The 14056-nt window shown below is 43.7% G+C and overlaps 1 protein-coding gene across 7 annotated transcripts in view; it reads left to right on the plus strand.

Annotated features, from left to right (window-relative positions):
* Positions 1–14056, plus strand: part of apbb1ip (amyloid beta (A4) precursor protein-binding, family B, member 1 interacting protein) — a 213393-nt gene that overhangs the window by 166498 nt on the left and 32839 nt on the right. For 6 of the 7 annotated variants that reach the window (XM_070881446.1, XM_070881451.1, XM_070881447.1 and 3 more), the window contains exons 9-11: positions 765–908; positions 1313–1423; positions 13230–13328. In XM_070881446.1, coding sequence (XP_070737547.1) covers positions 765–908; positions 1313–1423; positions 13230–13328 — 354 coding nt within the window. The remainder of the gene's footprint in view (positions 1–764; positions 909–1312; positions 1424–13229; positions 13329–14056) is intronic. The other variant, XM_070881453.1, reaches the window with a different exon arrangement.

Below are 14056 nucleotides of genomic sequence, written 5' to 3' on the forward strand. Positions count from 1 at the left end.
TCAGGTGAGTTAACCCTGGATGATTTCCCACTTCCTAGCCCAGGAACAGTGAGGCCAATTATAGCAACTGTACTGCCACCCGATCCAACATTAATTATCTCAGCAGAGCCAGAATTGAATCTGGGACCTCCCACTCTGTATGGTTTAGTTGCTGATACACTAATGTTACCAACAGCCATCAGGAGAGCTCTGAAAACCTTTGATTAAATGTGCCTTGGGACATGATGGTTGCAATAAAAATATGAAAATCCACGTAAACCAATGCAGCATTTTGAATCACAGAGTAAAATATGCACAACTTTGTTTCAAAAGCATTACTTGGCATTCTGTGACAGTGTGGGAATAAGCATGCTGCTCAACAGCAAATTCCCTCCCACATGGCGAAGTGCCTAACAATCCCCTTTTCTAGGCCAGGGAGTCTAAGGCCAACTTAATGCCCTGATTAATTTGGCACAAACCAAGGTTTGAACCTGGAATCTTCCTGCTTTATATGGTTCAGAGGTGGTAGAAAGCATATGCTATAAAGCTAGCTCAGACTGATTATTATGATAGCTTCAGGCATCCCAGTTTCCTGATCATATCATTGTGATAAACTTGACTGCTCAGTTTCCCTGAGAATTATAGCACACTAAATAATCCCACTTTGAGCATCTGACCTGGCTGCAAGTCATGTTTATTAGCTTTATAAAATGCTTTTATCATAACAAGTGCTTTAGATGTTTAATGTTTCCTGTCACATAAATTAAATTTATCTGTGCACATAGGAATGTTTCTGTGGAACATCTGTCATTGTACCAGAGCTTGAAGGAGGCCTCTGTGTAAAAGAAGATGGAAAAAAGTCATGGAAACGTCGATACTTTCTCCTGCGAGCTTCTGGGATTTATTATGTTCCCAAAGGAAAAACCAAGGTCAGAAAATGTAAAGATGCATTTTTGCTAAAAGAGAATTCTTAAGGTTTAAACTAAAATAAAGCTTAATGAAATATCTGAAGCCATACTTCTACATAGTCAGAGACGTTTACAGGCAAAATGTAAAACAGCACAAGATTTCCAGCAGGAACTCCTACGACAAGAAAGGGCTCTTACTCAGTGAGTCCTATTAATAAAAGACCATTAAAGGTGTTTGCACTACCCCCTAGTGGCAGTAATACATCCTTGCAGACAGCCAAAACTTATTTATTAACCAACCAAGGATAAGAATTCCTTTGGTCACTATGGGTAACAACATTGTAAATAAGTTTGTGAAACTTCCTCTGTTTAGTATTTCGAGTGACTTCACAAGCACATTGTAAATTATTTGACTTTTCCAACAGACATCTTGTGATCTGGTTTGTTTCATCCAATTTGAGAATGTCAATATTTACTACGGAAAGAATTACAAAGCAAAATACAAAGCACCGACTGATCACTGCTTTGTACTGAAGGTAAACCATGGCAACTATATATAAAGCATTAGCTGCTTTAGAAACATAGAAACATAGAAAATAGGTGAGGGAGTAGGCCATTTGGCCCTTCGAGCCTGCACCACCATTCGATAAGATCATGGCTGATCATTCACCTCAGTACCTCTTTCCTGCTTTCTCTCCATACCCCTTGATCCCTTTAGCCGTAAGAGCCATATCTAACTCCCTCTTGAATATATCCAATGAACTGGCATCAACAACTTTCTGCGACAGGGAATTCCACAGGTTAACAACTCTCTGTGTGAAGAAATTTCTCCTCATCTCAGTCCTAAATGGCCTACCCCTTATCCTAAGACTATGTCCCCTGGTTCTGGACTTCACCAACATCGGGAACAGTCTACCCGCATCTAACCTGTCCAGTCCCGTCAGAATCTTGTATGTTTCTATGAGATCCCCTCTCATCCTTCTAAACTCCAATGTATAAAGGCCCAGTTGATCCAGTCTCTCCTCATATGTCAGTCCGGCCATCCCGGGAATCAGTCTGGTGAACCTTTGCCTCAATAGCAAGAATGTCCTTCCTCAGATTAGGAGACCAAAGTTGAACACAATATTCCAGGTGAGGCCTCACCAAGGCCCTGTACAACTGCAGTAAGACCTCCCTGCTCCTATACTCAAATCCCCTAGCTATGAAGGCCAACATATCATTTGCCTTCTTTACCGCCTGCTGCACCTGTATGCCAACTTTCAATGACTGATGAACCATGACACCCAGGTCTCGTTGCACCTCCCCTTTTCCTAATCTCCCACCATTCAGATAATATTCTGTCTTCGTGTTTTTGCCCCCAAAGTGGATAACCTCACATTTATCCACATTATACTGCATCTGCCATGCATTTGCCCACTCACCTAATCTGTCTAAGTCACCCTGCAGCCTCTTAGCATCCCCCTCACAGCTCACACCGCCACCCAGTTTAGTGTCATCTACAAACTTGGAGATATTACACTCAATTCCTTCATCCAAACCATTGATGAATATTGTAAAGAGCTGGGGTCCGAGCACTGAGCCCTGCGGCACTCCACTAGTCACTGCCTCCCATTCCGAAAAGGACCCGTTTATCCCGACTCTCTGCTTCCTGTCTGCCAACCAGTCTTCTATCCATGTCAGTATATTACCCCCAATACCATGTGCTTTAATTTTGCACACCAATCTCTTGTGTGGGACCTTGTCAAAAGCCTTTTGAAAGTCCAAATACACCACATCCACTCGTTCTCCCTTGTCCACTCTACTGCTTACATCCTCAAAAAATTCCAGAAGATTTGTCAAGCATGATTTCCCCATGCTGACTTGGACCGATCCTGTCCAAATGCTTTCCAAATGCGCTGCTATTCCATCCTTAATAATTGATTCCAACATTTTTCCACCACTGATGTCAGGTTAACAGGTCTATAATTACCTGCTTTCTCTCTCCCTCTCTTTTTAAAAAGTGGTGTTACATTAGCTACCCTCCAGTCCATAGGAACTGATCCCGAGTCGATAGACTGTTGGAAAATGATCACCAATGCAGCCACTATTTCTAGGGCCACTTCCTTAAGTACTCTGGGATGCAAACTATCAGGCCCCAGGGATTTATCGGCCTTCAATCCCATCAATTTCCCTAACACAATTTCCTGCCTAATAAGGATATCCTTCAGTTCCTCCTTCTCACTAGACCCTCGGTCCCCTAGTTTAGTTTTCATTTTGTTAAGAATTGTTTTAATTATCAGTTCATCAGAAATTAAGAGTTAAAATGAAAGTTGTGAACTATATATACTTTCAGCTGTGATAGTAAATCAGAATAGAGGGTGTGGAGTCATCTCATAACCAAAGGACTATGTAACTTGTAATAGACCTGATTGGGAAATCCCTCGAGGCTGAAAATTGGTACAAAAATTGGAAGAATGTTCCATTCACCAGCATTCCTCATACTAGAAATTGGGGGCAATTTAAACCCTACTCGCTCAGCAGAAAACTGGCGGGTGGGCAGTTAAAATTGCCCTGGCTTTTAATTGCCTGGCTTTTAATTTTAATTGCCATGATCACAACATCTGCAATTTTAACCTGCTCTCCTAAACAGGCAGCAAGGACACCCGCCCAGAGCCAACAGGGTCTTTCTTTACATATGAATTTTGCGATCCAATTACATTATTGACACTGATTGTAATTTTAATTCAGGCCTGAACGGAGAATCCACCTGGAGTTAAAATCGGGCCCACCTGTACCGGCCTTCATTCCATCTTCAATGAAACTAAAATGCTACACTTGCATTCTCAAAGCTCCAGATATCCTTTGGCTTTACCAGTCACAAGGTTTGGAGCAATCCCACACTGACATATTTATTAAAGACATTTATGTTTTTTAACATGGAATTTACCTCGCTCCCACCAATTGGCCTGTAGCATTCCCAGTATGTAGTCATTTTAAATTCCATGGAATCATGACATTTCTGTTGTATATCAACCAGAATGCAGTCGGTTAAGCAACACCAGTGATGTGAAGTCATATTTCCATTCATCGCCTGCTTGTTGAACCCCGGCTTCTATTCTGCACTGCAAACCTCCTTTTTAAATCCCTCTCCCCAGTCTCTACCCTCACCTCCGACAATAAGTTCTTTACTCTAAGATTGAGACCGCCTCTGCCTCTTCCCTTTACTTCCCCAGCTCACCAGGCCAAACTTCCTCTCAGGATCCCCTCTGCCCTAGCCCTGACCTCACATCTTTCTCCAGTTTCTCACCGATCTCCCCATATGGCCTCTCCAAGCTCATCCTGTCCATGAGACTCACTTCCTGATCCCTTGGCCCTATTCCCACCAAACTGCTGACCACCCAACTTCCTTTTCTGGCTCCCATGTTAGCTGACATTGTCAACAGTTCTCTCTCCTCAGGTACTGTCCCCCCCTCCCTCAAATCTGCTCTCATCACCCCTCTCCTCGAAAAAAACAACCCTCGACCCCCCCCGTCGTTGAAAACTACTGCCCCATCTCCAACCTCCCTTTCCTCTCCAAAGTCCTTGAACTTGTTGCCTCCCAAATCCGTGGCCATCTTTCCCACAATTCCATGTTTGAATCCCTCCAATCTGGTTTCCGCACCTGACACGGTACCAAAATGGCTCTCACCAAAGTCACAAATGATATCCTTTGTGACTGTGACAAAGGCAAACTATCCCTCCTCATCCTTCTTGACTTGCCCGCAGCCTTTGACACAGTTGACCATTTCATCCTTCTCCAATGCCGCTCCATCGTTGTCCAGCTGGGTGGGACTGCACTTGCCTGGTTACATTCTTACCTATCTAACCATAGCCAAAGAATCACTTGCTATGGCTTCTCTTCGTGCCCCCGCATCATTACCTTTGGTGTCCCCCAAGGATCTATCCTTGGCCCCCTCCTATTACTCATTTACATGTTACCCCTTGGCGACGTCATTCGAAAACACAGCATCAGTTTCCACATGTACACTGATCACACCCAGTTCTACTTCAATACCACTTTTCTCGACCCCTCCACGGTCTCTAAATTGTCAGACAGCTTGTCCGACATCCAGTTCTGGATGAGCAGAAATTTTCTCGAAATGAATATTGGGAAGACCGAAGCCACTGTTTTCTGTCACAAACTCCATTTCCTAGCCACTGACTCCATCCCTCTTCGCAACCTTGGTGTCATATTTGACCCTGAAATGAGCTTTCGACCACTTATCCGCAGCATAACTAAGACCGCCTATTTCCACCACCGTAACAACGCCCATCTCCACCCTTGCCTCAGCTCATCCGCTGTCGAAACCTTCATCCATGCCTTTGTTACCTCTAGACTTGATTATTCCAATGCACCCCTGGCTGGCCTCCCACATTCTACCCTATGTAAACTAGAGGTGATCTAAAACTCAGCTACCCATGTCCTAACTTGCACAAGTCCCGCTCACCCATCACCCCTGTGTTCATTGACCTGCATTGGCTTCCAGCTAAGCAATGGCTCTATTTCAAAATTCTCATCCTTATTTTCAAATCCCTCCATGGTTTCACCCCTCCCTATCTCTGTAATCTCCTCCAGCCCCCAAGATGTCTGCGCTCCTCTAATTCTGCCCTCTTGAACATCCCTCATTATAATCGGTCAACCATTGGTGTCTGTGCCTTCTGTTGCCCAGGCCCCAAGCTCTGGAACTCCCTGCCTAAACTTTTCCGCCTCTCTGCCTCGCTTTCCTCCTTCAAGACGCTCCTTAAAATGTCACCTGCGCTAATTTGTACTTATGCGGCTCGGTGTCAAATTTTTTGTCTCATAATACTCCTGTGAAGTGCCTTGGGACGTTTCACTACGTTAAAGGTGTTATATAAATAAAAGTTGTTGTTGTTGTTGGCTAAACAATGTATTAAGTTCAGTTCCTTTCACGTCTGGTCAACTGTATTTGATTAATATACCCTTAAAAGTTCCTGTATCACCAGCCCAGCTATTTGAGCTGTTCAGATCCCACTTCACTCTGAACAACCTGAAAAAATCTTTTCTGTCATCACATGTAGAGCTCATATTACACCACATGATGACATTGTTGTTCAGTGTTGATGCCATCATGTTCGACAGTTACCTGTTTTCTTGCTTTCAAGCAAAATTTTATACAGTGTGGAGGCTTTCTGCTATAGAGGTGTGCAGGAATCTTTAATCTGTCATCTTGGGGTTAATGGTGGATAGGCAATGGCAGATATTTAAAGATCACATCGATGAACTTCAACAATTGTACATCCCTGTCTGGAGTAAAAATAAAACGGGGAAGATGGCTCAACCATGGCTAACAAGGGAAATTAGGGATAGTGTTAAATCCAAGGATGAGGCATATAAATTGGTCAGAAAAAGCAGCAAATCTGAGGACTGGGAGAAATTTAGAATTCAGCAGAGGAGGACAAAGAGTTTAATTAGGAGGGGGGAAATAGAGTATGAGAGCAAGCTTGCAGGGAACATAAAAACTGACTGCAAAAGCTTCTATAGATATGTGAAGAGAAAAATATTAGTGAAGACAAATGTAGGTCCCTTGCGGTCAGAATCAGATGAATTTATAATGGGGAACAAAGAAATGGCAGACCAATACATTGGTTCTGTCTTCACTAAGGAAGACACAAATAACCTTCCGGAAATACTAGGGGCTGAGGGTCTAGCAAGAAGGAGGAACTGAAGGAAATCCTTATTAGTCAGGAAATGGTGCAAGGGAAATTGATCAGATTGAAGGCTGATAAATCCCCAGGGCCTGATAGTCTGCATCCCAGAGTACTTAAGGAAGTGGCCCTAGAAATAGTGGATGCATTGGTGGTCATTTTCCAACATTCTATAAACTCTGGATCAGTTCCTAAGGATTGAAGGAGAGCTAATCTAACCCCACTTTTTAAAAAAGGAGGGAGAGAGAAAACAGGGAATTATAGACCAGTTAGCCTGACATCAGTAGTGGGGAAAATGTTGGAATCAATTATTAAAGATGTAATAGCAGCGCATTTGGAAAGCAGTGACAGGATTGGTCCAAGTCAGCATGGATTTATGAAAAGGAAATCATGCTTGACAAAACTTTTAGAATTTTTTGAGAATGTAACTAGTACAGTGGATAAGGGAGAACCAGTGGATGTGGTGTATTTGGACTTTCAAAAGGCTTTTGACAAGGTCCCACACAAGAGAATAGTGTGCAAAATTAAAGCACATGGTATTGGGAGTAATGTATTACATAGAAACATAGAAAATAGGTGCAGGAGTGGGCCATTCGGCCCTTTTAGCCTGCACCGCCATTCAATGAGTTCATGGCTGAACATGCAACTTCAGTACCCCATTCCTGCTTTCTCACCATACCCCTTGATTCCCCTAGTAGTAAGGACTTCATCTAACTCCTTTTTGAATATATTTAGTGAATTGGCCTCAACAACTTTCTGTGGTAGAGAATTCCACAGGTTCACCACTCTCTGGGTGAAGAAATTCCTCCTCATCTCGGTCCTAAATGGCTTACCCCTTATCCTTAGACTGTGTCCCCTGGTTCTGGACTTCCCCAACATTGGGAACATTCTTCCTGCATCTAACCTGTCTAACCCCGTCAGAATTTTAAACGTTTCTATGAGGTCCCCTCTCATTCTTCTGGACTCCAGTGAATACAAGCCCAGTTGATCCAATCTTTCTTGATAGGTCAGTCCCGCCATCCCGGGAATCAGTCTGGTGAACCTTCGCTGCACTCCCTCAATAGCAAGAATGTCCTTCCTCAGGTTAGGAGACCAAAACTGTATACAATACTCCAGGTGTGGCCTCACCAAGGCCCTGTACAATTGTAGCAACACCTCCCTGCCCCTGTACTCAAATCCCCTCGCTATGAAGGCCAACATGCCATTTGCTTTCTTAACCGCCTGCTGTACCTGCATGCCAACCTTCAATGACTGATGTACCATGACACCCTGGTCTCTTTGCACCTCCCCTTTTCCTAATCTGTCACCATTCAGATAATAGTCTGTCTCTCTGTTTTTACCACCAAAGTGGATAACCTCACATTTATCCACATTATACTTCATCTGCCATGCATTTGCCCACTCACCTAACCTATCCAAGTCGCTCTGCAGCCTCATAGCATCCTCCTCGCAGCTCACACTGCCACCCAACTTAGTGTCATCCGCAAATTTGGAGATACTACATTTAATCCCCTCGTCTAAATCATTAACGTACAGTGTAAACAGCTGGGGCCCCAGCACAGAACCTTGCGGTACCCCACTAGTCACTGCCTGCCATTCTGAAAAGTCCCCATTTACTCCTACTCTTTGCTTCCTGTCTGACAACCAGTTCTCAATCCATGTCAGCACACTACCCCCAATCCCATGTGCTTTTACTTTGCACATTAATCTCTTGTGTGGGATCTTGTCGAAAGCCTTCTGAAAGTCCAAATATACCACATCAACTGATTCTCCCTTGTCCACTCTACTGGAAACATCCTCAAAAAATTCCAGAAGATTTGTCAGGCATGATTTCCCTTTCACAAATCCATGCTGACTTAGACCTATCATATTACCTCTTTCCAAATGCACTGCTATGACATCCTTAATAATTGATTCCATCATCTTACCCACTACCGATGTCAGGCTGACCGGTCTATAATTCCCTGTTTTCTCTCTCCCTCCTTTTTTAAAAAGTGGGGTTACATTGGCTACCCTCCACTCCATAGGAACTGATCCAGAGTCAATGGAATGTTGGAAAATGACTGTCAATGCATCCACTATTTCCAAGGCCACCTCCTTAAGTACTCTGGGATGCAGTCCATCAGGCCCTGGGGATTTATCGGCCTTCAATCCCATCAATTTCCCCAACACAATTTCCCGACTAATAAGGATTTCCCTCAGTTCCTCCTCCTTACTAGACCCTCCGACCCCTTTTATATCCGGAAGGTTGTTTGTGTCCTCCTCAGTGAATACCGAACCAAAGTACTTGTTCAATTGGTCCACCATTTCTTTGTTCCCCGTTATGACTTCCCCTGATTCTGACTGCAGGGGACCTACGTTTGTCTTTACTAACCTTTTTCTCTTTACATATCTATAGAAACTTTTGCAATCCGTCTTAATGTATTGACGTGGATAGAGAAATGGATGGCAGACATGTAGCTTGGAGTAAACAGGTCCTTTTCAGAATGGCAGGCAGTGACTAGTGGGGTACCGCAAGGTTCAGTGCTGGGATCCCAGCTATTTACAATATACATTAATGGATTCTAGACAAAGGAATTGAATGTAATATCTCCAAGTGTGCAGATGACACTAAGCTGGGTGACAGTGTGAGCTGTGAGGAGGATGCTAAGAGGCTGCAGGGTGATTTGGACAGGTTAGGTAAAACATAGAAACATAGAAAATAGATGCAGGAGTAGGCCATTCGGCCCTTCGAGCCTGCACCACCATTCAATATGATCATGGCTGATCATGCAACCTCAGTACTCCACCCCTGCCTTCTCTCCATACCGCCTGATCCCTTTAGCTGTAAGGGCCACATCTAACTCCCTTTTGACTATGTCCAATGACCTGGACTCAACAACATTCTGTGGCAGAGAATTCCACAGGTTCACAACTGTCTGGTGAAAAAGTTTCTCCTCATCTCGGTCCTATATGGCTTACTCCTTATGTTTAGACTGTGGCCCCTGGTTCTGGACTTCCCCAACATCGGGAACATTCTTTCTGCATCTAACTTGTCCAGTCCCTCAGAATGTTATACGTTTCTATGAGATCCCCTCTCATTCTTCTAAATTCCAGTGAGTATAAGCCTAGCGTATCCAGTCTTTCCTCATTTCAGTCCTGCCATCCCGGGAATCAGTCTGGTGAACCTTTGCTGCACTCCCTCAATAGCAAGCACGTCCTTCCTCAGATTAGGAGACCAAAACTGCACAAAATACTCAAGGTGTGGTCTCACCAAGACCCTGTACAATTGCAGTAAGACCTCCCTGCTCCTACACTCAAATCCCCTCGATATGAAGGTCAGCATGCCATTTGCTTTCTTTACTGCCTGCTGTACCTGCATGCCTACCTTCAATGACTGATGTACCATGACACCCAGGTCTCGTTGCGCCTTCCCTTTTAATAATCTGTCACCATTCAGATAATATTCTGTCTTCCTGTTTTTACCACCAAAGTGGATTACCTCACATTTATCCACATTATACTGCTTCCGCCATGCATTTGCCCATTCACCTAACCTGTCCAAGTCCCCCTGCAGCCTCTTAGCATCCTCCTCAAAGCTCGCACTGCCACCCAGCTAAGTGTCATCTGCAAACTTGGAGATACTACGTTCAATTCCTTCGTCTAAATCATTAATGTATATTGTAAATAGCTGGGGTCCCAGCACTGAACCTTGCGGCACCCCACTCGTCACTGCCTGCCATTCTGAAAAGGACCCATTTATTCCCACTTTTTGCTTCTTGTCTGCCAACCAGTTCTCTATCCATATCAATACATTACCCCCAATACCATGTGCCTAATTTTGCACACTAATCTCGTGTATGGGACCTTGTCAAAAGCCTTTTGAAAGTCCAAATACATCACATCCATTGGTTCTCCTTTATTCACTCTACTAGTTACATCCTCAAAAAACTCGAAGATTTGTCAAGCATGATTTCCCTTTCATAAATCCATGCTGACTTGGACCAATCCTGTCACTGCTTTCCAAATGCGCTGCTATTACATTTTTAATAACTGATTCCAGCATTTTTCCCACCACCGATGTCAGGCTAACCAGTATATAATTCCCTGTTTTCTCTCTCCCTCCTTTTTTAAAAAATGGGGTTACATTAGCTACCCTCCAATCCATAGGAACTGAACCAGAGTCCATGGAAAATGACCACCAATGCATCTATTATTTCTAGGGCCACTTCCTTAAGTACTCTGGGATGCAGACTATCAGGCCCAGGGTATTTATCGGCCATCAGTCCCTTCAATTTCGCTAACATCATTTCTTGACTAATAAGGATTTCCCTCAGTTCCCCTTTCTCGTATTGCGGGAGGTTATTCGTATCTTCCTTAGTGAAGACCGAACCAAAGTATTTGTTCAATTGTTCCCCATTATGAATTCCCCTGATTCTGACTGCAAGGGACCTACATTAGTCTTCAATCTTTTTCTCTTCACATATCTGTAGGTACAGCAGGTGGTGAAGGTGGCAAATGGCATGTTGGCCTTCATAGCGAGACGATTTGAGTACAGGAGCAGGGAGGTTTTACTGCAGTTGTGAGGCCACACCTTGAATATTGTGTACAGTGTTGGTCTCCTAATCTGAGGAAGGACATTCTTGCTATTGAGGGAGTGCAGTGAAGGTTCACCAGACTGATTCCCGGGATGGCAGGACTGACATATGAAGAAAGACTGGATCGACTAGTCTTTTATTCACTGGAATTTAGAAGAATGAGAGGGGATCTCATAGAAACATATAAAATTCTGACGGGATTGGACAGGTTAGATGCAGGAAGAATGTTCCCGATGTTGGGGAAATCCAGAACCAGGGGTCACAGTCTAAGGATAAGGGGTAAGCCATTTAGGACCGAGATGAGGAGAAACTTCTTCATTCAGAGAATTGTGAACCTGTGGAATTCTCTACCACAGAAAGTTGTTGAGGCCAGTTCGTTAGATATATTCAAAAGGGAGTTAGATGTGGCCATTATGGTTAAAGGGATCAAGGGGTATGGAGAGAAAGCAGGAATGGGGTACTAAAGTTGCATGATCAACCATGATCATATTGAATGGTGGTGCAGGCTCGAAGGGCCGAATGGCCTACTCCTGCATCTATTTTCTATGTTTCTATGTTTCTATGTTTACTAATAACAAAAGTAGTATAGTGGGATTATGTTATCTGGAAGAGATTTTATTCAGATATATGTGTGTTCAGGTTTTGTGGAAGGGGTAAAGTGGATATTACCACGTCCTTCTACAATACTTGACTGAAACTAAAATGGTCATAAACATAGCCGAAAAGTAATGACATTGTGGTTGTTTCCTGACTGCCATGTATTACACAACTCCCAAATATGAATGCGAATGTGTCCCCCTTCCCCAAGCAAAAGCCAGTAGAATTCAACAGCTGAATGCCTAATCACAAGTGATTAAGACAACTGAAGCTCCACCTTCATCCAGCACCCCTTCTTCACTCATGGAATAAGCTTCATTTTCCACTTTGTTTTTTTTTTATTGCAAGATGCAAATTTGCCACATTTTGGCAAGTCTTTGTTCAACCAAAATCTGAACAAAGGGCAAATGTATTTCACTTAAGTCAGATTGTCCCAATGCCTCTCCCCAAAACCTTGAACTAAATCTATGGGCTCAATTTTCCCCAATTATCTGCGCCAGTTTTATTGGCACGCATCATTTTTTTTTTTGAGTAAATTAAAATCTCCAAAGTTTCCCCAAAGTTTCTGCGCTAGTGCAATTCACTTAGGTAGGATTCTTTTAGGCTATAATTTTTTTTTACCTCATTGGGGGTGTAACCTGCCATCGCACCAATTCTGGCCATTTAAGCAAGTTTGGCTAGCTCCGACTTACTCCAATCTTTCTTAGGACGGCGTATGTGACTACTTCTGGGCAGTTGACAAAATCGGCGCAGGTAAAAGAATCCACGCAGCAGATGCAGTTCCACGGTCTGGACAGCAACAGCAAAGAGGGAGAGAGAGGGGGAGAGGAGAGTGGAGCGAGGGGGGAGGTGGGAGAGGGGGGAGGAGGCCTTTCGGCCAGGGTTAGGAGTGGCACCCTGCAACGGGAGGAGGGGGGAACAAGGCCTTTCGGCCAGGGTTAGCAGCGGCATCGGGAGGAGGGGGGCCTTTTGGCCAGGGTTAGCAGTGGCACCATGAGGAGGGAGGCCTTTCGGCCAGAGTTAAGAGCAGCAGCGGCTCCAGGACTGGGGGGGAAATAGACTTTTGGTATAAACTCTTTAATAATTTAATGCTGGTAAGCTGCTACAATGTGCAAGGTGCTTGTGCAGGTTGCTGTGAGCTGGCCAGAATGTATTGTATGTTTCACTTTCCAGCTTCAGCCCGCAGTGTGTCCCTCATTACCCTGGCAAACTGATCTTTTTGGCGCAGATCTTAGGCTCCACCCCCAAAGCTGAGGAACAGGCTATGCGGCGCCAAAATCAACAATTCAAACGGGGAATGTTGGATGATTTTTTTTTTGCTGTAGTTGGGCCTCAAAAAAACGGGCGTAACTTTTCAAGTACGCCAAAAAACAGCATTGGGGAAAATTGAGCCCTTTGTATGTAAAACCCTACAGTTGAATGCGTACTACGTTTAAAGGATCAGAGATTAGCTCCAATTTTGATGGTTAATTTAATTTGATAGCACCCACAGATTCAGAAAGAGTCACAGTACATCAAGTACCTGTGCTGCGATGACCCGTGGAGTCTACAACAGTGGGTAACTGGGATACGAATAGGAAAGGTGAGTGAAAAATTTAAATGTTGAAACTGTTACTGAAATGAGGTAATGAGAACATTAATGAATAAGCTTTAGCATTTGTCCCCCACCCACAAACTTTATCTTCTAAACATTTTTACCTACTTCTTGTTTATAAGTGTACTTTAAAGTTTTTTTCTCCTGTCTTTGAGTTATCCCTCTTCACCTCCTTCTCTCACAAAGAAGGTAGCCGAGAACCTGCTACTATGCTACCATTAACATTGCTCGAGCCAATTACCAAGAGTCATGTGGGAGCAGTCAGGGCTGAGTTGTTATATTTATGTTGCAGATATCCTAATGTTTAAATGCCATGTAAAATATAATGTAAGTGTCCCAGAGGAATAGATGTGTTTCATTTAAATTATTGAACCACATCCTCAATTCCATTACCAGCTCTACGTTGCCAGAATTTTACCTGACATCAAGTCCTGGATGAGTCAGAACTTACTCTGATTCAACATTGGGAACATTAAAACCATCTTATTCAGCTGCCACCAAAACCTCCGTACTCTTGTTTCCAATTCCATTTCTTTCCCCAGCTCCATATTTGGGTTGAAGCAGACAGCGTCCAGTCTAGGAAGCCTTTTCAACCCTGAACTGAGCTTCAAAACCCCATATTCTATGCATCACCAAGACTTCCACCTCCAAATTATTGCCCACCCACAATCTTACATCACCTGCACAAGTGCCGAAACTGTTATCCACGCTGTTGT

Source organism: Pristiophorus japonicus, chromosome 5 (genome assembly GCF_044704955.1).
Source record: "Pristiophorus japonicus isolate sPriJap1 chromosome 5, sPriJap1.hap1, whole genome shotgun sequence".
NCBI classification, from domain to species: domain Eukaryota; kingdom Metazoa; phylum Chordata; class Chondrichthyes; family Pristiophoridae; genus Pristiophorus; species Pristiophorus japonicus.